The sequence below is a fragment of the Apus apus genome, chromosome 9 (assembly GCF_020740795.1).
Source record: "Apus apus isolate bApuApu2 chromosome 9, bApuApu2.pri.cur, whole genome shotgun sequence".
NCBI lineage: Eukaryota > Metazoa > Chordata > Aves > Apodiformes > Apodidae > Apus > Apus apus.
In genome coordinates, this window is record NC_067290.1 from 12,245,224 (window position 1) to 12,270,175 (window position 24,952).

A 24,952-nucleotide genomic window follows, 5' to 3' on the forward strand; every position below is an offset into this window, starting at 1 on the left:
AGTTGCCATTTAGACATAGCATGTTACAGTGTATCTGATGTGGCTTTCTGTACCTTGACACAGTAGCAGATCTGCACAATGACCCTTGAAATGCATTCACAAGGTCAGTTCTTGGTTCTGTGCCCAGAGAGGGCATTGCTCTGCCTTTGGAAGCTCTTGGCATCATAAGCCATGTCTTGAGAGTTCCTGAAGTTAAATCAAGGCTTATGCGATTCTCATTAGGCTCTTCCATATCCAGATTTTATTGTAAATATCACTTCAAAATGTAATATCAAAATTAAAAAAAAAGGCTAACTGGTTCTCTAAAAAAAAATCAAGTAGTTGACCTACCAAATTATTTGAAAGTAGAATATAGTTTGGAGCATAGCAAATGGCAGTTGCAGCAACTAACCTTTGTCTAGTGCTCTCTAAAATGAACTCTGCATTTTGCTACTGTCAAGTCTGGTTGTTTGGCTCCATTTTTTCCTTCTTCCTGGCATATAGCCTACTTCCAGTTTAGTTTTTCCTCTGAGGTTGTTTATTAAAAGGACTTTTGAAGAGACAACTCATGGAGCAGTTTAAGAAAACACTTAAACTAAGAGAATTGTGTCGGCTTTTATATCTTATAATAAATTGGTTAGTTTTTGGAATAAAGTATCTTACCTTGCTAAGAGTTTCAAGTGTTACTTTTTAGCTGCAATTTCCCAAGTGCTCAGGGGTGGATACTCTGTGCAGATGGCTTCGTTTCTGAAACCCAAAGTCTTCAGAGTCTTGAAGACAAGGGTGAAGGTTTTTTAGCATAAATGGTGCACATCCCTAGTGTCTTCTGAAATTAGATTGTGATAGAACTGGGTCACTAGATGTAGCAGTTTACATTTGAAACAGATTTTTAAAATATTTTAAAATATATATTTAAAAATTAAAAAATAGTTCAAAATCACATAATACAGCTTCCAGGACAACCTACCAGTGGACAGAACACTGAAATACGTGCTGGGTAGGAATACCAGGTTTCATGAGCAAGGAGGGAAGTATTTTTTGTTGTTCTTGTCAGTTTAAGCATTTAATTTTTTTTCCCAAGATTGTGAACTCTAGTGTTGCTTGAGCTTCCTAGAACAAATATAAAATATTTAACTTGCCTGGTTAAGTGTGTACGTTTAATGTCATAGTGTTTGGAATTGATAGAGAAAATGCCGTTTCCAGACTGATGGCTGGTGACGTGAACCTTTTATGCAAAAATCTCTGAATCTGTACAATTTTTACATGTATACTATTGAGTATGAATTACTGATGGAAAGGAACCCACAGGGTCTGTCACTGCTGCTCCTCCCTGCAGAGCAGCACGGCCCCTGTGAGGAGGCCTTTAGCAGACAGGGACGGGCCTGGGGCGGGAACCCTGGGGAACAGTTTTACCGCACCGGGCGGGAGCGGCGGGAACCCCCGGGCCCCTCCCCGGGCCCGGCCCCTCCCCGGGCCCCTCCCCGGGCCCATCCCCTCCCCGGGCCCGGCCCCACTCACCGCGCCGGGCGGAGCCGCCGCCCCCTCCCCCTGACGCCACCGAGCGGCAAATGGCGCCGGCGCGCGGCCAAGGGCGGGCCCCGCGAGCCGCCGCCAGGGGGCGCCGCCGGCCCCGCGAGACCGCGACGTGCGGCGCCGCGCGGGCCTCCCTGTTCCCCCCACACCCCCCTCCCGCGGGCGCAGGCCCCGCCCCTCACAAGCCCCGCCCCCCCCGCAGGCCCCGCCCCCCGCGCACGGCCCCGCTGCCCGCTCGCCCCGCGCCGCTGTCCCTGCCCGGCCCCCGGTGCCGCCGCCGCCCCAGCCCCGCTGCCGCCGCGGCCCTGCTGCTTCGCCCCCATGGAGGATTACCACAAGCCCGACCAGCAGACGCTGCAGGCCCTGAAGGACACGGCCAACCGGCTCCGCATCAATTCAATCAAGGCCACGACCGCGGCCGGCTCCGGGTGAGTGAGGCAGGCGGATCGGCCGCAGGTCGGATCCGCGGGTGCGCGGCGCCCGCCCCTCCGGCGAGCCGCGCTCCCGCGTCCCGGCTCGTGGCATCCCTTCCGCGGGGAAGCCGAGGCGGGGCGGCGCTGGGGGGGCTGCCCCGGGCCCCATCAGCCCGTTACCCGCTGCCCGGGGGGGGGCACCGGTGTCTCCCGAGGCCAGAGCCCGCTCCCCCGCTCTGCGGAGCCCCGAGCGGGCGGGGATGCTGGGCCCGACGTGCCTCCCGGGCTGGGCGGGCCTTGCGCTGCGCGGGGCGGGGGTGGCAGCGCGGGGGTCGCGGACAAACCGCATGTACCGCCCGCGGTCCCTGCACCCGCCGGCGCGCCGGGGGGTTCGCGCCAAGCTGCCTGATGCGGAGGCGCTGCATCTGGAAATGGCGGCCGTGGGCGAGGCAGCAGCGCGGGCGAGGTGCGGGGCTCCCGCGGGCAAAGGCCGCCCGGTCCTGCCCGGTCCTGCCCGGCCCGGGGGCAGCAGCCGCCCCGCCGCGGGCCGTGCCGGGGCCGGCGGGTGTTGTGACTGCGGAGAGAGGCCGGGAATGTTAAGTTGATGCAGGACTGAAAACCAAAGAATTTGTGCCTGAGGGGCAAGCGGCTTCTTTTTCATTTCGTGCCCGTCAGTTGGAACTAATTCTGCACAGAATTTCAAGTGAGCCCAAGTGGGATTATCTGTGAAATGCCCGCGGACTCAAATGGGCAGTTTATTCAGGCCTCTGGACTGGATTTTGCGTGGGCTCTGATGTGTGCAGATTCCAGGGTTATCCTTCCTTTGATCGTGCTTTACCTATGGAAAAAAAATCTCTGCAAACAATCCCCTCTTACTCATGTAAAATTAAAGCAGTTTTTTCTGCTTTAATAATACATTTGAGCGCTTCCCATCTTGTTGCAATTTCCTCCTTTGGACTTCTTTGAAACTGGCTGAAGTGCTTTTTGTTGTTTGTTTTGGTTTTTTTTAATACATTTGAAGGAATCCTTTGGATGCTGCGGTTTGTGTGGAGGAAGGTGATGTGTAAAATATTGTAGAGCTTCTTTGAATTGCTTTATACTTTCCACCCTGTGTCTGGCATGTGCTGCCTCACATGGCTCTTTCTCAAGGCATACAGGGACTGAACTTTACTCGTTCCCTTTGCATACAGCAAATGAAAATGCTCTGGTTCTTCCTGTAGAATGGAGTGCTGAGACACAGAGAGCTTCTCAGTTAGCCCTACGAGTGGGCTTTTACAAAGCTGTAGCTTGTTTGGTCCAGCCTGGAGAGAGAAGCACAAGATAACCAACAATTGCTCTTTTAATTCCTGATTTGTTTTAAAGCTGCAGTGTACAGGCAGCATTACACAAGCCTGTGTGAAAGTGTAGGCAAGAAAAATTGTGCTAAATCTGCTTAGCAGAGGTTGGGCTCCAGTCTCAAGCTTCTAATGTGTATTTTAAGCAGGCTACATACATGTTTGGTATCAATTGTCTTACCTACAATGAAAATTGTTTCCCTGTTTTGTCAGATGTGCTAGTAAAGAATAAGGATCTTGCCACAGCCTTTGCTTCTTTTCTGTGGTCCATTAAATTCAACAGTAAAAGCATTCCCTCGTACTGATGAAGAAACAGTAGAAGTAGTTTTACTCAAGCTTTGTCATCCTGGTTCATGTATACATGAATACAATACTGAGTCCTTCTTGCACAAAAGCATTTCATTAATCACTCTAGCTTATTCTGACACTAGAATTGTGCAGAGCCTGAAATTACTACACAACCTGATAATAAACAGATTATGAAAGATGGGCTATGGATGGAAGAATCTCTTGACAAGTCATATATTTTCTTAATTAATTAATTTGGTTACCAAGATGATGGTGCAATAATGTACCTAAAAGACACTGGGAAACTGTTGTGTTAGGCAAATCACATACATTTCTAAAAGAGATACACATTATGAATGTGTTTTCCAAAACCTGAATGAGACAGGAAGCTCTGCTTAAGTTGCTAGTATATACTAAGAATGGAGAAAGATGTTTGAGTGAGAGTTAAATTTAAATAGAAGCTTACAATTAATGAAAAAAGAATTGTCATGCTTGCATTGACTTTGTTAAGGAAATTTTTGTTTGTTAAAGGTGTAGTATGTAAAACTGAAGGAAATACTTGCAAGAAAAGCACTTCAAAAGAAACAGGACCTGCCTACTTCTTTCAAGGAAGTAATTTTTGTAAACTGTAGCATATATTGCAACACAGGTGGTTCTGTGGTAGATGTGACACACCAGTTTTTGCGGTCCTTACTTGTACTTTCTTTGTTAAAGAAAGTACAGCCTTTGTCTGGACAAGAGCTAAAGGACCAGGTAGTCTGATCCTGAAGATGCTCAAACAGCACTTTAAGTAGTTTACCAGCCAGTGGAAAAAACCACTGAACTGGAAAAACATTTTGTGTGCTTAAAATGCCTTAGGTGGGGAAAAAAAAAGGATTAAGTTAGTTGTAAAGATTGAAGGTACTTGGTTTTGGGTGTGGAAGTAGTTTTTCTTTTAGATAAGCAGTGCAGACATTTTCATCCAAACTGGTCCCTTTTGTAGCTAGTGATAAATTTCTGCAGTTTTGAAACAGCACTTGGTTTCCTAGAATAAGGAGATGGTTAAATTCTTAAAAGTGGAAGTTGCAAGAGTTTCTTAAGAGGCAGTTAAATTTCATAACATGTGGTATGATCACTTGGTACAGGTTTTCTCCTTCAATTATTTAGCTTTTGTCTTTCACTCAGTGTTCCATTGTAACATTCCACTGCTATTTTTAGTCAAAATATGTAGATAGAGATAATATAAATTGATGCAGAGTAATTAAAAAAAAAAAAAAACCCACAACAAAACACATAAAACTATGTTGTAGTAGTTATTTTAGTCTTGCTTTGTGTGGATCCAGAGTTTTAGTGTTCTCATGTACTTTGGTTTGGTTTCCCACTAAAGAGCTATATTCCAAAGTTAGGGCAGTTCTTTAGTAGGAGCAATCTGGCAGAGGTGCCAGACATGCAGCAAAGCTCTAGGGTGTTGATCCAGTCAGGAACAAAATGTGGAAGATTGTGTCAGAATCATGGGAGTGACTTGCTGAGGGTTTTTTTCTCCCCTTGTACAAGTAGTCCAAATACACTTTGCTAGGCTTAACAAGGAATTCTTTTAACAGAACTTATACAGAAGAGTATGAGCTAATAGAAGACCAATAGATATAGGTTAAGGTAAAAATTTGTGTCATTAATTTCAGAATGATTTCTGGTATCCAATATGTAGTTAAATTTTGGGTAATTTCTGTTAGTAGAAAGTAATTTAATTAACCTGTAGTTTTAACAAGAACATTTTTCTTCCAATTTTCAGGTAATTTATTAAATTTTTCTACTTTTTTTATTTCCACATGCTACCATTTTAGGTTGTTTAAAACTTTTTTTACCAAGACCAGGAGTTCATAGAAGTATGGTTAAGTATAAAGTTAATAAAATTAAAGGAATGAAAGCTTTAAACAAGCATGTAAGGCTTACTGATTAACTCAAATACATATATATTTACTAATATGTTTGAACCATGGTTTAAAGCTAATTGTTTTGGTTCCCCTTGTGTGAGTACTTACTAAGGGATGGACACTAACCATAATTCATATTTTGCTAGTGTTTTGCATGTTTTTATTCTCTTATTACAGCACTTTTGGGGATGTTGGGAGGGAAGATTTATTACTACCAGGAGAGAACATTCTGATTAAAGTTCTAGTGAAAGTGTTGTCTAATCCTAACATGCATGGTAAATGTACATGTGGGAAATGAAATGTGACACTTTCATAGTAAGTTTCTCCTGCTTTACAAGTAGGGTCAGATATTTTAAGAGTGTTGTGTTAAAGATGGAAAATATTGGTAGAAGAGAAAGCCAGATGAGACTGCAAGTTATTTTCAAAGCTGGTGCAGATTTCTATAGCAATAGCCTTCTTGCTGTTCATCATTCACTTTCCTGTACTTCAGTAGCAACCACTGATGTCAAGAATGATCCTGTTTACACCAGTAAAATCTGAAAAATACTACTTTCCACACTCAATAAAGGTTTTTAAAGAGCCTCCTTACCCCTTTTAGGCTTTGTCACAAGTGAAAAGACTGACACACTCAAGTGGTCAATGAGTGCCACCCCTTCAAGGTGCATAGAAGTACAGTGATCATTATTTAAATTACAGTAGTGCAGATAAATAAAAAGTATGCCCTTCTATTACACTTCAAATGAAATATATACCTTGTCTTATCTTGGAATAACTCAGTATTTGCCACTTGGAAATAACCCTTGTCATGTTACTTTATATTTTCTCGTTGGTGCTATGCCACTGTGGGAAATTATTGCAAAAATTATCCCAGACAGTTCACTGGGAGAGACCATCCCAGATACTTACAAGTGTTTGATAAACCAACTAGTTAAATATTTCAAATTTATATAGATGTAAATGTTGAAAATGTTGGTTCCTCTTCGCCAAAGATTAAGCAGATTAGTATTTTACAATGTTTATCTGGGTGTTTGCTGGACACAGTAAATGTCTGTGTCCAGTTTCAGTAGAATATTAAATACAAGAACTGTATTATTTAATGCCCTCTTTAGAAATCAGAATTCTAGTTCTATCAGCTCTAACACAGTAAAATAAAATGGTACCTATGTAATACCGTTCTAAATACTCCAGAACCTTCTGCGAAAGTTAGTCTTGTCTTTCCAGTCCCTACCTGTGCAGCAGGGCCTGAACAAGTCATAATGCCATGCTTTTTAATTCCTTCAGTCAGTGAGTGGCTAAAGTCCTGTGGAAAGCTCTTTGTTTCCTCTGCATCAGTGTGACTTTCTGTCGTCAGATAAATGGCAGAGCATGATTTCAGGCACAGGGTGACACTGCTTCACCAATTAGGATGGTGTTCCTTGGCATGAAGAGGAACAGAGAGCTCCAGTATATGTCCTTGAGGTGTCACCAGGCTCTGTCTTTTAACATCCACTTAAACTAGATAAGAAGGCTGCCGTTGTCTCCAAGGATGACTGATTGGCATTGGGATAATGGTAGATGGGATGGGTTATCAAAAACACTTAAGACTGTGTCTTTTAATGCTGAGGACCAGGGGACTGGTAAAGTGATATTTTAAAGATACGACCCTGAGTAAACAGTAATGAAAAATGGTAATCTTGGCTCTGTCTTGACTTGTAGCCACCCTACATCATGTTGCAGTGCAGCAGAGATTATGTCTGTGCTGTTTTTCCATACCATGAGGTACAAAGTGCAAGATCCCAGAAATGCCAGCAACGACCGGTTTGTTCTTTCAAAGGTAAAAAACCTGCTATGCTATATTGAGCCAGCCTGTCTGTAAAGAGCTGTCTGTCTGTAAATTATGTTGACTTGTCTTCCTTGACTTATGCTTACTTATGCTTCCATGTACACAGAAATATATCGGAAATATTTGAGAGCTTGGAATTGTCTGCTTCAGAAAGATAAATAAAAGCTGGTTGAGTTACGTTGTAGCAAAACTCAAAAATAATTTAAGAGTGTCTGTATAATGTGTCTTGATAAGGTCGTAACATCACTATGTTAAGTCATTTTAATACCAAATAATAAATGTTGGTTTATTGTTTATAAAATCTATCAAGAAATATTAATATCTGTATTATTTTTGCATAACCAATTTTCTAACGAGTAAGTCACCATTAGCTTTTGTGCTCTACTTGTTAAATGCAGCCATGCTGTTACGCCTGCAGTCACAGCACAGTGTGCACTAATTACTGTCAGCTTTTCAGGGAGCATTATATGAAACTGTTATGGTAGGTTGAGTAGTTTGCATTCCTACTGTGCCAGTATGGTATTAAAGTCACTACTACTTCTGAAGCCCGTATGGTTCAGAAAACACCTAAAACCACAATCTGGGCCGGCCATTAGAGTTTCTGTCCCCTTTTGCATTTTGCTCTTGCAAATCACAGGGATATTTTGATCATATGACATAAAGGCAGTTGAAGGGCCTTCATAAAACATGATGTACAAAATGGCAGATGAAGAGCCTCCAGTGAGGCAGGTTCCATCTTTGAGACAGAGTTCCTCACGTGGTGACTCGCAAAAGTGCTGCATAGCTGATCAATCCTTGCATTGGATGGAACTGTTGCCACCTGTGATTGCCCTGCTGAAATAAGTAATTGGATGAGAAGCAAGCTGCAGTTGCTTAGGTGGTAAAACAATGAAAGAGAATCAGTTCTTCATGTTTGCTTTACCTCTCCAATTAATGAGGGTTTCTGCCCAGAACTGCTAAATGGCTTCAAGCCTGCATGCTTTTTTGGCTCCTAATGACTGAATGTATAAAGCTTACAATTTTGCCTGTCCTCACTCACTGCAACTTGCCTTGAATACACATGTATTAAAGAAGTTCTAGTGGGTTAACACTTCCTCATCTGTTTTTTATTGGGATACCAAAGCTACTTGTCTGGGAGAGACCTTCTTACTGTTTCATGTTGATTTTCTCAAGGACAACCTAAATAGCCCTTGAGATTGCTGCATTCTTTGTCTTAACTGTAGTCAGCTATCTAGGGTACTCTAAATAGGGGCGAGAAGGAATTCAGAACAAGCATCAGTGTGAATGTTGCCTTGTACAAGTGTGTTGTAACTGTCTTTTTTTAGTGGACATAAAAACCTCATTCTGGGGTTTGTCAACTTTTGTAAAATTTTGCCTTGATACTAAGAGATTGTGAAATTTGTGCTTTGCTTAAAATTTATGTTTTTCTCTAGGGTCACGCAGCACCCATTTTATATTCTGTTTGGGCAGAGGCTGGCTTTCTACAAGAAGCAGAATTACTGAACTTGAGGAAAATTGATTCTGTCTTAGAAGGACACCCAGTGCCAGTGAGTGTTCATAACCTTTGATATAAGATGATACTATCTGTAAAACAAGAAGCACGTGTATTTCACATCAAGTCTTGGTTGCCAGCCACAGTGAAAGAGAGAGAATCTTAAGAAGGATGATGGTATTTATGGCTTCAGAACTTCCTCAATGTCTGCATTTGAATGAGCATGCAAAAATGACCTTTATTGTTGCAGTGAAGTTCCCCAACAGTCCTGTATGTCAGTATTTTCCTTTTAAGAAAGGTTTATATGAAGTTCCAGCATGGCTTTTCTTATCCCTTGAGAAGCTTTGAGGTATTTAAAGAATTTATATCAACTTTGGTCACCTCATTAGTCTTTCCATTCCCAGCCAGTTGTTTCAGTGAATTCTTTTTTACAAAAAGTCATCAGTTAACTGTTGCCATTGAAGGCCTAGCTGAGAAGTTCCTGGGCCATAGATACTGTTACCTCTCAGAGAGCCTAGTTGGCTTGTGACACTGATCATCAATGGAAGGAAGGAAACAGGGCAGGATTTGTAGGGACTTGCACTCTATTGTTATGTCTGAGAAACTGAATTTTGATGTATGTTGAACCATCTCCTAGCACTGAAATTTAGTTTCTCTGTTTCTTAACTGTAAAATAATTGTCTTTTTCTTCTCAGAGACAAGCATTTACTGATGTGGCTACTGGGTCGCTTGGTCAGGGCCTCGGTGCTGCGTGTGGAATGGCATACACTGGCAAATTCTTTGACAGAGCCAGGTAATTCCATCTCCATATTTCATTTCTATAGGCATTCAGTGGCAATATTTTGTGAAAATAAATTATATTCTTATCTCCATCAGGAAAAAACACCCCACCTTCCTTTATTCTCCAGTCCCAAACAAAATTTTAAATTCAGGTTTTAAACGATTGATTACTAGCCCGATAATTACAAAGCCATTGCCAGTGAAACTACCAAGGATTTAAAGATTAGCAAGAATTAGTGCATCTGTGCATTCCTTTTGAAACCTGACAGCATTGCAAGGTGATGTTCCTGAACAGAGCAGACAGTAAGTTGTTGGAGCAGTCTCAGCTTCCAGAAAAGAATTCATAGCCTTTTTGAGACTGGTATTTGTTCCCTTAGAAGGAAGATGCAAACTAGAAATTTGTTTGTTGAAAGTCAGATGACAAATAATGGAGAATGTGTATCTAGGTAAGAACTGTTACGGTCAATAATAGCACTGTTGAATCATAAAGTAGGGCTTCAAAATGTTATCAGAAAGGCACTTGATTCCATAGAGACAAAAATGACTGCGTCTGCCATTTGTTTTGTGGACAAAAAAAGTAGATGTCTAAAGGCAAGTATGTATGAGGAGGAAAATAGCCTGATGGAGTTGATGTATTTTATGTGACAGTTCTAGTACATTCGAGCATAGGCTGCCCAGTTAATGCGTCCTACACTTCACTAGCTTGAAGTCATTTCTGTGAAAGATGACTTGCTGATTTTAATTGAGTTTAGCAGATGCTACGTGTGGAAAAAATCTAACCAGTGCCTACATGATAGAAGAAAAAGGTGGTCTTGGATGCAGTACTGGGGAGCAGCTTATGTGGAAGGAGTTCAGATTTAGCTGAAGGCAGGTGGGGTTCAGATCAAAAGTCTGTTGCAGCTTAATGTCTAGTGAAAAAGAAATTGTTAACAGCCATCTTGATTATTTTGTTTTAATGTTACATATCTGAAGGCTGATTTATTAATCTTTTTCACTTTCAATAGGTAATAAACATTTCTAAAGCTTTGTCATCAAAAAAGGAGCGGGGTAATACAAGAAAAATACAGCAGCTGAATTCTGTAGAGATCAGGCAGTTCTCCTGTTAACTGAGTTACCTAAATAAAATGCTTCGATGTTTAGAAGAGTATCCTGCAGTGTCATGATTATACTGGTTATCTTATTCCTTAATTCTGGTTTTGGTTATGCTGCATGCTTTAATCTAAAGTTGAGTTCATCCCCAGTTTATGGTTTCCTGAAATTAAATTATTGGTCATCCTTCCAGATAGTATGTGGTAGGAATGAGGAAGCAGACAGTAACCTCTCCTGCATTGTTAGGGATCTTGCTGAGTCACAGTGACAGCGTTTAATGGGCCTGTTCATTCAAGCCTGGTAATAGGAGGCTTAAGACCTGATTTTTTTGAGGCAAAGGTTTGAAAAGGAGTACAGCATTCCTCGTTTTATTTTTTTCATGTGTAGCAGCTCAGAAGTATTTTAATTTGTTTAAGGTTACATAATGTGTCTGAAGTGAAGGCACTGAGCAATGGGAGTTGAGTTTGTGATAGAAGAAGCAGTGGATTCTCACTATGAGTTGTTAGAGGCGTTTTGCATTTGATTCAGTTTTGTTTACTCATCGAACTTCTCTCTTTTTAATTTCTTCTCTAGCTATCGAGTGTATTGTCTGCTTGGAGATGGAGAGTTATCTGAAGGCTCTGTTTGGGAGGCCATGGCCTTTGCTGGGTTTTACAAGCTTGATAATCTTGTTGCTATATTTGATGTTAACCGTCTTGGACAAAGTGACCCTGCGCCTCTGCAGCATCATGTTGAAATTTACCAGAGACGCTGTGAAGCCTTTGGGTATGTGTTTGGAAGAAGCTCACTATAGTCTCCTATTTGAAACTAAATATTTTATTTGCTTTTCAGAATTTTTCAAAAGAGTTTTCAGGTCTTAAAGGATACCATCACCAAGAAAGATGGCCTTTCATAATGCTTGATTTTGTACTGCAGGAATATTAAAAATAGCAGTATTTTTTGTTTAGAGGAAAAATAAAAGGACAAATTTGTCAGAGGATCCTAAAGCAGTTTTTATCACATTAAACACAGATTTTATAACTGTGTGACAAAATGTACTGTCATAGCAAGTAGATCAGAAAAAAGGGCATGGAAGCCATTACTCATAAGAGTGTATTTGGTTTCATTTAGTTTGTAAATGTATCTTCCTGTTTAGATGCAAAAATCCATTACAAGAACTGTCAGATAGCATAGCAGTGATGCAAATTATGATGGAGTATTTTCAATATTTTAATCAACTCCCATTGTCAATTTTTAATTGATTTCTAGGTATTTAATTTGTTTTTTTGATTAAAAATAGCTAATATGCCTGAAAATATCTAGTATAACTTAGTTATCTGTGGGGTTTGCATTTTGCTAGTAGCTCTTAAACCCTCTGAGACTCATTTTGCATTATAAAAAAGGGACTGTGATATGTTATGATCTCAAATGAATTCTAGTTCATGTTTCTGGCATACTTTGGGTCTCTTAAAAATACACTGCACTGGAATGAAGTTAGTGTTCATTATTGTTATTGCTGACTACCAGAGAGCATCACATGCTAAAACCCTTTAGCAACAGTTGATCTGTTTGTGTTCTTAGCTGGCATGCTATCATCGTTGATGGGCACAGTGTGGAGGAACTTTGCAAAGCTTTTGGCCAGGCCAAACATCAGCCAACAGCTATCATTGCAAAGACTTTTAAGGGCAAAGGAATATCAGGTAATAAAACATCTATTGCTTTGTGTACATGTGTATCTAATAATATGTACGTAGTGCTGCAATAAAGGTGCAGTCATTAAAAAATATAGTTTAAGATTTCGTAATGAGAAGATTGGTATCCTATCAGCTTTTTGACTTGTTCATACTAACATACAGTCTGAAAACTCAGGATTTCACCCTATTGTTATTTTTTAATTTGTTACCTTTTCTTACGGAGGACATTAGATTGGTGCTTCTTGGAAGCAGGCAAAGATGTGGCTCTTGGTTCCTCACATTATCCAGCAGGTGCACTTCCATGTTGAGTGGGCTTTTGCAGATCCCCAGGTTCAGAGTAGGATTTCATCTGCTCTCAGCTGTACCTTTTAGAGAGTGACAACTCCAGTCTTTTCTAGTCCAGTGTAAATGCATGGAAACCAGGGAGAGATGCTGCATTGACAGTTTTGACAAGACTGCAGGAGGCGTGGTACATAAACTGCCTGGTCATGCTGCAGGTTATTCCATATGATCTGATGTGCAATTTGTTGAAATACAGGATACAGTAGTCTGTAGATTATTTCATAGAGTAGCAGCTGTTTGAATTTTGGAGTTTCTGATGCCTCGAAGATCCTTTGGTAGTTTTCACTTGGTGTGAAACATATCTAAATGTCATTGTCTAGTGGACAGATGGGTGAGCAATAGCATGCAGAAAGTCTTTCAAACTCTTCATACTTCTCAACAGCATTAGTGCTAAGAAAATTATTTTGGTTCTTCCAAGCAAGATGTGCACTAGCTGCTGAGCATTGTATCCAGAGTGGAGCAAATGCACATTCAGTGGGTCAGGGGTTGCCATGATTCTGTTCAGCTACAGCTTTTAGCAGCATCCTGTGAATTTGCCTTTCTGACCAGATAAATGTTAACAACAAGTGTGAATATATTAATTCCATTTTATTGAGTAAGCTAGCAAAATTCATTATTCTTAGTGACTTACTCAGTGAAAAGCAGCATAGCAGCTAGAGAGGTAATTTTGCTGCTAGTGCTCAGTGCACATGAGAAGCTAGTAAAATAAAGCCTGTAAAACTTCAGGTCTTGTTTGAATTAGACAGCTTGGTTAACTGTTGTTTGAAACTCAGCGGAGTTTGTTTATTTAGGCCTAGCTATTAAAATTTCATGTTAAGGGTTCATACTGATTTACTTGTGCCACACTTAGGGACCAAGTCTTTTAGATGACAATTTAAAAACAGTTTCATTAGAAGACACTGGAATTTTGTCACTAGTTTGGAATATATGGAATTTGACTATTTTTCTTACATATTTAAACATGTCTGTCTTAGTGCAATTGAATACTATTGTAATTGTTTACAGTGGGAATAATAAGGAAGTTCTTCCTTGGAAGACTATACTAGACTATCATTCTCCACTGCACTTTCATCTGGGCAAAATCTGCAGCAAAAAACTTGAATTGTTTTTTTTTCTTATTTGTAATGTACTTTTACTTACACAGGTGTTGAAGATAAGGAAAGCTGGCATGGAAAGCCCCTTCCGAAAAACATGGCTGAACAAGTCATTCAGGAAATAGATGACAAAATCCAAAATAAGAAAAAACTTTCTCCAGCCCTCCCGGAAGAAGATGCACCTATAATAAATATTAGAAACATTAAGATGCCATCTCCACCAACTTACAAAGTGGGAGAAAAGGTACTCCCTTTTTCACTGTTTGTCAGGTATCTTAGAAGTGTCAGGCTGTATACTGGGTGGCAGGAGGGTTGGTGTTATCCCTTGTCACAATTTCAACTGAATCACCTCTTCACTCCTATTTCGAGTGTCCTGATAAACACCAACCTCTGTGGTGTGACACACTGATATTCAACTCACTGGGTATTGAAAGAATATATTAAAATATAAAGACTCTAATAGTTCGTCTTCATTTTGTGATCACTATGTATATTCCAAACTATGTGTAATTAAATAAACTCTATGAGGTTCAGTGAATTTCCATAATTGGAAATCAAGGTTTTCAAAATTTCCCAGCGGGATTGGCAGGGAGTTGCTGACTTCAGCAGAGATGTGTCCTGATGCTTCACTGTATTTTTGTTTACTCTTCTGTGTGTCACTCTTCTCCTGTGTACTTTTGATACTGCTAACATTTAAAATGTTTTTAGTTGTGTTATGGTTTTATTTATTTATTTGTTTTTAATTCCATGTGCATGCACTCATGGAAATACAAGAAAATGGAAAAAAAAAAAAAAAGACAGTTCCAACAGAATTGCTGTATTTTTCTTTTCCCAGTGGGCTACCCGCAAAGCTTATGGTGTTGCACTTGCAAAACTGGGCCATGCTAATGATCGAGTGATTGCTTTGGATGGAGACACAAAGAACTCCACCTTCTCAGAGCTTTTTAAGAAAGAACATCCCAGTCGCTACATCGAGTGCTACATTGCTGAGCAGAACATGGTGAGGGGTCTCTTGGTTCCATGAAATGCTGGTATTACACAGTCGCATCTGAGCCTATTCAGTCTGAGTCTTTGGAGAGTGGGGGTTTAATACTTAATTTTCACATGTATATTCATGGATACTTAATTTGACTTGCTCACTTCTTAGGAAAAACTAGGCTAGAACAAAAGCTTAGGAGTATCATACAACAGGAGTGCTTCTGATCAACCTTTTCTAAATTCCTTTTTTTTTTTCCTTTTTTTTTTTTTTTTTTTTTGGTCATATTGTCTGCATTTCAGCAGAACACAAGGAGGTGGCAGCATGTAAAAAACAGTAATGTTTTCCACAGTGTGATTTGTAGAGATTTAACTCTGAACAGACTTTTTAGGGTGGCTTTTTTTCTTCACAGGAAATAGAATGTCACAACATGACAAGTTTTGTGCTAGATTGGGCCATAAAGATGAGGACAGAGAAACAGTTAATAAATTTAGCCTGATGACATTTGTAGATAAAGGACTAAATTTGATAACTCATCTGTTTGTCTGAGTCTTCAGTTGCCACCTGTATGGGTTCACTGAAGCAAATGAAATTAAAGACAAAATTTATAACCAAAGAACCCATGGACTGTCTATGGCAAATTTCATACTAAGGCAGTTTAATGAGCTTGAGTCAGACATTTTATATGCACAGCAGCTTAGGAGAAACTTCCCATGAAGAGCAGACCAATTTCTGTATAAAATAAATGTGTGGGATAATTGTAGCAATAAACAATTTAAGGCCCTTGTTCTAATTTCCATCTTAATGAGGAATGGCCCTTTTAGTAAATATCAGTCCATTAACTTAGGTAAATCCATTCCCACTTAGTAATATAATTTTTATCTGCTGGAGATAGTAAAACCTTGCCCTTTGGACTGAAAGTCTAAGCTTTTGATCCATGAAAAAAAAGGATAGGTGGGGGCATAAGTCTTAAAACTCTGTGAATGGCTGCTCAGAGCAGATGAAGGAAAGAAGCTGCCAGTAATGATCAATGATAACAGCTAGCAGCTGAGGCAAGGAGCAGAGGAGATGCTGGAGGACAGATACTGGCAGAGTGAGTTGCCTCCTTTCCTGTTTGGAAAGGCAAACAATTAGGAGCAGGACTGGACAGAGATTTTTAATCTGCATTGAGAGCTTCTTGCTCAAGTTTTACAGTAGGAAGTCCCACAGATGATCTCTTGGAGTAAATGAGCTCACTGTTCCTGTACAATCTCCCTCTTTTCAGGTGAGTGTTGCAGTTGGTTGTGCCACTCGTGACAGAACTGTTGCTTTTGCCAGCACCTTTGCTACCTTCTTCACACGGGCGTTTGACCAGATCCGCATGGCTGCCATCTCGGAGAGTAACATCAACCTCTGTGGGTCACACTGTGGTGTTTCCATTGGTAAGGGCAGCCTTGGTGTATTTATCAGCAGTTCCACCATTTAGTAGAAGTATCTGGCAATCAAACTGATGATGCCTTGTGGAGACAACCGGTAATACAGCTGTGATGGTTTAACAGTAACAGCATTTATAGGAAGTCATGTTTGTAATTCACTTTTATCAGACACATTGTTATATTTAGAAAGATTTCAAGCCTTTATCAATTTACCTGCCTTTTTTTTTCTTTTTTATCCGTTTGTCCTGATAAAAACAGGACTTTTCCTTACAAACTTTTCTTCTCTACAAATACAGAGCGATATAAACGCATCAGATTGAAAGTGGAGAGCTTAGGTTCCTTTTTGTCTTTGCAGTTGACATCCTCTGTGATGAGAATCGTTGTGTGGTTATTTACTGTACCTTTATTTCCCAGTCCCTAAAATGAGAAACTAATTATACTTATCCTTGCACAGATGCTCTTGTCCACCAATCTCAAAAACACTTTACAAGAGATAAATATTTTTGGTTTACTATGCCTTTGAAGATCATTGATTTGAAATAATTGCTTCAACTTATCTTGGTATTTCTTACTACTGGAGCAGTTAACGTGTTGATTGAGAAGACCCAAAACCTCCAAGTACTGATGAAAAAGGAACTGTGAAGCTGTTACATAATTCAGGAAATTGGCAGTACCTTCTCTGGTCTTTGCTTCTCATCATAAGTGTTTGGTACATGCCAGATCATACTGGGGTTTGATTTTGGTTTGAGGGAGGAAGGGAGCTTTGTTTTTTTTCATGAAATGCATAGACATCACCCATGAAAACAGGAGCAGACTTGCATATCAAGATGATGCCAGGAGGCATTCATGCTTGAAAACCTAGTAGGTATTTACAGGGAAGAAGAAAAGAGAGGAGAGCTTACAGGGCAGTAAATTAAGGCTCTCTGCATACATCAGTTTTTCAGTAGATGTAATAGTTTTGGGTAGCATTATGGTTTGGAGGAGGGCTGGAGTTTGTTGTTTTTTGTGGTTTTTTTGTAAAGGAAAATAGTTTAACCTGTAATATTAGTAAAGATTTAAAGCTGCTTTGCAGAAGTGTAGTCTCATCCAGAACCTGGGGCTCAATCTACAGCTGTATAGAGTGTGCTTTAGTGGTGGAGACTGTAAGTAGAGTATCAGACTGTGGCTTGTTTATGTCATTAAGGGAGGGATTCTATTAGAAACCTCTTTTTAAAATCAGTCCTCCCACCTCATCATAGTTTAGTTCAATCCAGTTTAAATCTTTTAGTAAGTAGCAAAGGGTTTTGGTGCAAAAGCCAATTCACTTTGGTCTTTTCTCATTTGAGAAAATAAAACTCCTTTGGGTTACCTAAATTGTCTCTTAGAACTACACTTCCAAGTTTCAGCTTCCAGCACTTCAAATATTCTGCTGGGAGCTGAGATAGTGAGGTGTCTACTTGGCTTTATAAAGTTGTTTGAGTAACAAATCTGATTCAGGCCTCAATTTAAAAAAAAAGAATTCAAACACCAAGTTCTGCATCGTAAAATAAAGTAATTCAGAGAAATCCTTTAGCAGTTAGAAAATTCAATTTTAAATAGAGGGGTATGAATTAAGTGTACCTCCTATTAGAACTTTCGGCCTGCATGGAATTCAGAATTCCAACCAGATCTGTGGTGAAGACTGACGTGTATGCAGTTCTAGGTAGACCTGGGCTTCTGCTGCACTGAAATTTGGACCCATTAAGCTTATGAGAAAACTATCACAATGACCTTCTGAACTTGTACTAAGTTCACTCCTAGACCAGTAGCTGCTGATGGACCTAAACATCTAATGAAACATTAAACATGCTTTCAAGACCATAAGAGAAAAATGGAAAACCTGTTTTTTCCAAATTGAACACACAAGGAAATAAATTAGTGTTCATCTGTCAAAAATGGAACTACCAGTTGTTTAGATAACCAGTTTTATATTCTAGACTTTTGATACTGTTTATAGGAAGCACTTTTTTTTAATTTATTAAGCTAAACATACAGGTTTTGCATTTGTGATTGAAAATTACTCTGATCTGCATGACCCTAAAACCACATACGTTAGGATTTTATAAAGATGCACTTGGGGCTGAACTCAATTTAGTACTAGTTTGTGAATTTCCTGTCTGGACTGCGAATGCTGGTATTATCTGCACCATGTTAGCAAAAGCAGGACAAACAGAAGTACTCTCTTCACCTTGGATAAGATTCTGATTCAGATACCTGTTAATTTTGTTCTTCTTAACTTCACTTTTCTTCTGTGTATACAATGTGGGTGCATTTGAGGAAAAGGCCCACTGGGATCCCACTCATTCAGAGTGCCTACAGAGCTAGAAACTGATGCTGAGAATTTTTCTCATGTCTTGACTGAAAGCTGAGGCACTCTCTTTTCCTGGTTCTTGCTTACTTTATTAGTAATGTATAGTGGCAGAGTTCAATGATTGATTTCTTTAACATGTTTATAAAGTTCTTCAGAGTTTTGTGCTGCTCTTATGAAAAATACTCTCCTCCTTCCTCGTGAGCTCGTCCTTCTTGAGTAACAGGTAGTGGGTGCATGTGGGAAGGCTCATTGCCCTGCTTCTGCTCGGCAGGCTGTGACATGACTGGATTCAGAAGTCTTTGCATGGTTAGTTTGGAACAGTGCCATTCCCAAAGCACCCTTACATAAGGTCATTGGGGGCGGGGGGTGTTGTGGTGGTTGTTTCTTTATGGAAAATCATGACATCCAGCACATGTTCAGGATAATGAATCCTTTTAGTATTGAAAAATACATACCCTTCATTTAATCTTGAAGTGAGCCTAAGAATTTGAGAGGAGTTGTACCAAGTGCACTCTCCTTTTCAATGGAACACATGAAATTCTCCTTCCACATTTCCAGCAGTTTAAATGTAGAGGAACACTATTGGCAAGTATAAATTTTGCTTGTGCAGCCTCAGTACCTGTAAATCTGAAGATGCCCAGATATCTTGTGATCCCTTTTCTGTATCTGTACCCTTCCTAGTTTGGTTGTCTTCCTTTTGTGTTGTTCTATTGTTACACTTTTTAGTTTCTATTTTTTCTTTTTAACCCCAGTTCTCTTTCTTTTTAGTCTCTTTCTATCCTTATTTACTGTTTAGATGGTTCCAAGTTTAAGGAGAAGATGAGTCTTTTCTCAAGCAGGTAGAATTGCATGTCCTGTGTGTGCCTGATTTTATACTCTTTTGTGTTTTTTTTTTCTCCTGGTTTACATTGAACCTCACTGCTGTGTTGAGTGATTGTCGAAAATATGCCCTTACTCTTTTGTAACCCTGGTTTAATTCTTTTAGGTGAGGATGGGCCATCTCAGATGGGACTGGAAGATCTGTGCATGTTCCGGGCTATTCCCAATGCCACTGTGTTTTACCCTAGTGATGCTGTAGCCACTGAGAAAGCAGTGGAAATAGCTGCCAACACCAAGGTTTGCATCACACTGTTTCTGAGCCAGAGAATATTTTTTGTTGTTGTTGCTTCTGGCATGTTTCTTGCATGTCTCTACCCACATAAATTCTCTCAAAGGCTCCAGCGTGGCAGTGGGATGTTTTCTTTGCATGGAAAGGTTGCAGACATTCTGTCCAGGCTAGTGCAGAATGAACAGTCTGGAATGCTGTGGGCCAGATTTGGGGAGATGTGAATGATTTCACAGCAATTGCAGTTTGGATCTAAATTGGCTCAGAAATAAGGACAAGTGTAACTCTCTTGATGGTCTTTAGTGTTCAAAAAGTACATTCTTAGTATGATATCTCACATGTCAAAATGGAAGGTGGCTCTGGAAAGATTACATTTATCTTGAGGATTTTGATCATCGAGTGCTTGTACATGAAAGCAAAAGACAGGTCCTCTAGTAGTCTTAAGAGAGTCTTCATCTTTGGGAGAGACTTGAGATCTGGTGCTTATACTAGTTGATTGTGTCACTGGTCATCTTTTGCTCCTCTGTTGCCAGCGATGGATTGCAGTTAAATTGCATTGTGGCTGAAGATGACAAAAACTTCCCATGTGGCTGTGACAGAGTTTCTGACCTCTTACCTTCAGCTAATTGAAGGCAGTAATGGAATCAGACAGAAAATTGAAAGTTACCAGCATGCTTTAAGAAGAGGTTAACTGTATTGTAATGGCTGAAACCACCAGCTGCTGAAAAGGGACTAACTGCAACTGGGCAGAGAGGGGGGAGAAAAGTTTACTCAGTAGAATCAGAGGTTAACACAGAAGGGTGAAAATGATACAGATAGAAAAAGTTGCTTTGCTGTATATTTCCTTCATGGGGTTTACAAACTAGGATGTCAACACCTTTCTGATTTTGTAACTTACAACATGTTTTCTTCGGAACAGGGTATTTGTTTCATAAGAACTAGTCGTCCTGAAAATCCTGTCATTTACAACAACAATGAGGACTTCCATATTGGACAGGCAAAGGTAAGTATTGTCCAGATAAAGAGAATCAGAAAAAATACACAAAGTTCCTCCTGTAAAAGCCCCTTTCCCTCTAAAGCTTTCCAAAGACAAAGATCTTTTTGGAAGGATTTCCAGAAATGTTAGAAATATCAGTAAGATAAATTGTTTAAAATACATTGAGCCATTTTCTTGCAGGTGGTTCTGAAGAGCAAGGATGACCAAGTGACTGTGATTGGAGCAGGAGTCACTCTGCATGAGGCGCTGGCTGCAGCAGAGCAGCTGAGAAAAGGTGATCAGATTATGGGTACTCTTTTCTCCTTTTCCATCATTTAACACAGCAAAGAAACCAGCAGCACCCAGCCAAACTGCTCACCCTTTGCATTGGTAAACAGTAGTGAAAATGTTATTGGTAGCTGGTCACCTGCTAAGCTGATAGAGTGCAACATCTGCCAATCTTGCCTATTAGAGTAGGTTTTAGCTAGACTAGCAGCATTAGTAGCCATGAAAATTGCCAAACTGATCAAAGTCTCCTTAGAATTGCCAATCTGTCTGAAAGTGCCTGGTAGGCAGAATCTTGGAGGAGGTGTGTAAGAAGCAGGAGTGGTCCTTCCCTGGCATGGGCAGGCACAGGCACAAGCACAACAGAGCAGTCAGGCTGGGGCCAGTGAACAGAACAGTTGTGTTGTGCACTCGTACACAATGCTCTTGATATGCTGTGTCTTTGTCTAGATATGGTTCACTGCTAACTTTTTTTAATGAATGTATCAACATTTAACTAGCGTGGGAGGCAATAATCCTATGATAGTGCTGAAATGCTCTGCCATTTTGCAGCAAAGATAAAAAAACCTTCAATCAAATAAGAAGAAAAGGAACCATTAAAAATTCATCTGTGAGTCAGTAGCCTACACCCAGGAAGAGATTACAAGTAGTAAGATAATACAATTAATGCTGCCTGTGGCTTCTGGGTAGCTTTGTATGCTATATCTAGGTGGACAGATATTTTGTCATTATGTTGATCTGTCAAGCAGAGGACATTTTGAAAGTTGTATTTTCAGAACTATTGTTACTATTCTGCATTGTGATGTTCTGCTGATCTTGATATGTGAATAACCAGCTATGGAGAGAGAATGCTGTAGGGCAGAGGCAGTGTAATAATTAAAATATATTGGCCACTCAAGAACCTTCAGTAACAAAACTGTCAACATAAGGCTTCTTTATGTATGATAAGAGTTGACTCAGTGTTCAGCTAGCCAAGATCACACAAAACCTCATGTAATTTGCTATTCTTTATGAACAATCACCATTTGTACATAGCTTTAATGAGCAGTCTGGGCCTGCCTTGTGGTAACAGGACAATCTCTGGTTGTGGTGCCAAACCTCAGGGTGCTGCCATCAGGGCTGGGGCAGTTCAAACAGGCACACCTGGCTGGTGGGCAGCCTGCAGTGAAGAATTCAGAATGCCTATAGCCTGAAGAAGCAGGAGGAAATCCTGCTTGACTTGACAATAAAGTTAAAGGTGTGGCAAAGGAGTTGTGATGGACAGTCTGAATAAGAAGGATTTCCCAGTGAATAGATTCTGCTCTTACCTGTAGGAAGGCCAGAAGGTACTTTTTTGCTGTCAGCACTCCTGATGAACTTGAGTCATGTATCCAAGGCTTTTCAGCCTCAAGAGTTTTGCCTGTGGAATGGATGGGTATTTCTGTTAGGTGCATGAAGAAACAGTACGTACAAAAAATTCATGTTGCAAATAATTTCATTCTATTTCTGCAGAAAAAATCTTCATTCGTGTGATTGATCCTTTCACTATAAAGCCCCTGGATAAGAAGACAATACTTGAAAATGCAAGAGTGACCAAAGGCAGAATCATCACTGTTGAGGATCATTACCATGAAGGTAAGCTGGGTCTAGGTGGTCACAGCACATACAGTTGCTCCCCGGGGGCTGGAAGCTCACAGCTTCTCCTGACCTGAGAGAGAATATGGGACTCATTAATTTAAAGGAAAAGAGAGGTTTTAGTCTTTTTCATTGCTGTTATGATTGGAAGATGACACTGAGGATTGAAAGTTTCCTGATGTAATGAGGTAATCAGGGCTGCCTTTCTGATTACCTTGGCCTTGAGTGCCCTTCTGTATGCTTGGTCCAAGTGAAGTCTTGATTCATTTGTTCCCAGTGAAAGTGTAAATTGCTGCTGCGTTGCAGAGATTCTGTGCAGAATGGTCTCAGAATGGCTTTAGAGCAGCTGCTCTGCAGTTGTTAGATTGCAGGAGAGGCCATTGCTGTGCAGGTTTCTTAAGTTTTCCTTGTGTTCAAAAGCTAGATTCCATGTTGCTTGAAATTGGATGTTTTGGCAGTGTCTGCAGTCACTCTGGGATAAATCCTTCTGTCTCTCCTTTCTACTTACGCAATCAAAACCTCCCCTGGGGAACTTGAAGCCATTTCCTCTCATTGTGTCACTTGTTACTTGGGAGACCACCACCCACCTCACTACAGCCTTCTTCCAGGCGGGTTTAGGTCTCCTCTCAGCCTCCTTTTACTCCAGGCTAAACACCCCCAGTTCCCTCAAGTGCTCCTCATAAAACTTTTTCTCCAGACCCTTCACCTGCTTTGTTGCCCTTTGTTGCCCTTCTCTGTACTCACTCCAGCCCTTCAATGTCCTTCTTGTCATGAGAGGCCCAAAACTGAACACAGGGTTTGAGATGTGGCCTCACCAGTGCTACGTACATGGGGACAGTCACTGTCCAAGCCTGCTGGCCACACTATTGTTCATACCAGCAGGGACGTTATTGGTCTTCTTGGCCCCTTGGGCATGCTGCTGGCTCATATTCAGCCAGGTATTGACCAACACCCCCAGCTTCTTTTCCACCAGACAGCTTTCTAGCCTGCCTTCCCTTGGCCTGCAGCACTGCATGAGGTGGTTTTGACCCAAGTGCATGACTCAGCACTGAGCTTTGTTGAGCCTCATACAAATGGCATTGGCCCATCAATCCAGCCTGCCCAGGTCCCTCTGCAAAGCCTTCCTACCCTCAGGCAGATTAAAGCTCCTGCCCAACTTGGTGTCATCTGCAAACTGACTGAGGGTGCACTCAGTCCCCTGGTCCAGATTATTGATTAAGATATTAAAGAGAACTGGCCCCAATACTGAGCCCTGGGGAACACCACTTGTGACCAGCTGTCAGCTGAAGTTAAGTCCATGATCTGCTGCTGCTTGCTCTCTGACATACTGTGTTTGCAGAGGTTTGCAGGAGCTTGTCTGTGCAAACAGGTCCTGTGAGGATGAGACCACATGCAAACAGAGAGCAGATGTTGTGAATTGCATGTCAGGCTTTGCTCCTCTTGGGGGCAGATGGAGAAAGTTAGAAGAGAGGCAGCTGTGAACTTGGGCATTAGGAATATATCTACTCATAGAAATTAGTGTTTTCTTCTTCCCTGGTGCTCCTGCCTCAGTGTCCCCGTTGCATCCTTTGTCCCTGTCACTAATAGTGAGACAGTCTGAGCTGAGCTCTAAGCAAAGGTTGGGAATATATTCTGTATCCCAGAGAGGTGCTTAGCAGCATGCAACAGGCGTGAAAAGATGGAGCCCCTAAATGCTGTTGGTGGGAATTAAGCCTTTCAGTGCCTTAAGTACACTTGTAAATATGTCTTGGTCTAAATAGATTTTTAAGCCTGGCCTTCGGTGGCTGATGCTGAAGTGGTGACAGCTCTGTGCCCTTCAGAGGTGTGTTTCTTACTGCCACTTTGTAAGTACTTCTGAAATGTCAGGCTGGATGTCCTCAGAATGCCTTTGAAATAGGGAATTGTTTTCATTTCACATATGGGTAACTCAGACATACATTGTGATTAGTGTTTCTCATCAGCATGTGAATCAAGGATTTAACTTGCGTAGACCTTGGAATCAGATACGTGCAATCTGTGTGTTCCCTGTTGAAGCGTACAGTTGTGTCATGTGTGACTCTCTTCCACAGGTGGCATTGGAGAAGCAGTGTGTGCTGCAGTAGTGGGTGAGCCTGGAATCACAGTCCATCGCTTGGCTGTGTCCCATGTACCGCGCAGTGGGAAGTCAGCTGAGCTGCTGAGGATGTTTGGCATTGATAAAGATGCCATCGTGCAAGCTGTTAAGATGGCAGTGTCCAAATCAAGGAATGCAGAGTAGTTCGAAGCATCTTGTGCTGTGTTACCGAAAAGCAGCATTCAGAGAAGTACTGTAAGTTTAAGGCAGGCAAAGGTGCTTTATGTAGAGAGTTCTAATAAAAATACCAGCTTAAAAAAACCTTCTGGTTTTTAATCTCTTTCTTTCTTTCTCGAGTTTTTTGCAGTGGGGTGACATCTGAGTGTTTTCAGTCATGGAAAAAGCTTCAGGTTATTTAACAATTTGTGGGCAGCAGCCTTAGTCTGTACA

General features: G+C 41.0%; 2 protein-coding genes across 4 annotated transcripts in view; one reads left to right on the forward strand and one right to left on the reverse strand.

Moving 5' to 3' along the window:
• Window positions 1–1,731: 1,731 nt before the first annotated feature.
• TKT (transketolase) lies at window positions 1,732–24,823 on the forward strand. The gene is made up of 14 exons (XM_051627346.1): window positions 1,732–1,940; window positions 7,153–7,270; window positions 8,713–8,826; window positions 9,467–9,564; window positions 11,214–11,405; window positions 12,201–12,319; window positions 13,800–13,993; window positions 14,585–14,749; window positions 15,990–16,146; window positions 19,455–19,585; window positions 20,494–20,577; window positions 20,752–20,845; window positions 22,327–22,449; window positions 24,519–24,823. Exons 1-14 carry the CDS (start codon window positions 1,834–1,836, stop codon window positions 24,704–24,706), a joined length of 1,884 nt encoding a protein of 627 aa, XP_051483306.1. The 5' UTR covers window positions 1,732–1,833; the 3' UTR covers window positions 24,707–24,823.
• Window positions 2,778–24,952, reverse strand: part of TMEM40 (transmembrane protein 40) — a 43,177-nt gene continuing 21,002 nt past the window's right edge. Inside the window, exons 15-16 of one of the 3 annotated variants that reach the window (XR_007890326.1) lie at window positions 22,143–22,234; window positions 2,778–3,226 (exon numbers count right to left, since the gene is read on the reverse strand). The gene's annotated coding sequence lies outside the window, so the exon portion shown is untranslated. Of the gene's footprint in view, window positions 3,227–21,910; window positions 21,995–22,142; window positions 22,235–22,504; window positions 22,523–24,952 lie in introns of those variants that run through there. The other 2 variants (XR_007890327.1, XR_007890328.1) reach the window with 2 other exon arrangements.

Excerpts from the sequence above, each read along its gene's own strand:
- TKT (XM_051627346.1), top strand. The coding sequence starts at position 1,834 with ATGGAGGATTACCACAAGCCCGACCAGCAGACGCTGCAGGCCCTGAAG. Across the intron at positions 1,941-7,152 it reads ACGACCGCGGCCGGCTCCGG|CCACCCTACATCATGTTGCA; the intron begins GTGAGTGAGGCA and ends CTTGACTTGTAG. Across the intron at positions 8,827-9,466 it reads TAGAAGGACACCCAGTGCCA|AGACAAGCATTTACTGATGT; the intron begins GTGAGTGTTCAT and ends TTTTCTTCTCAG.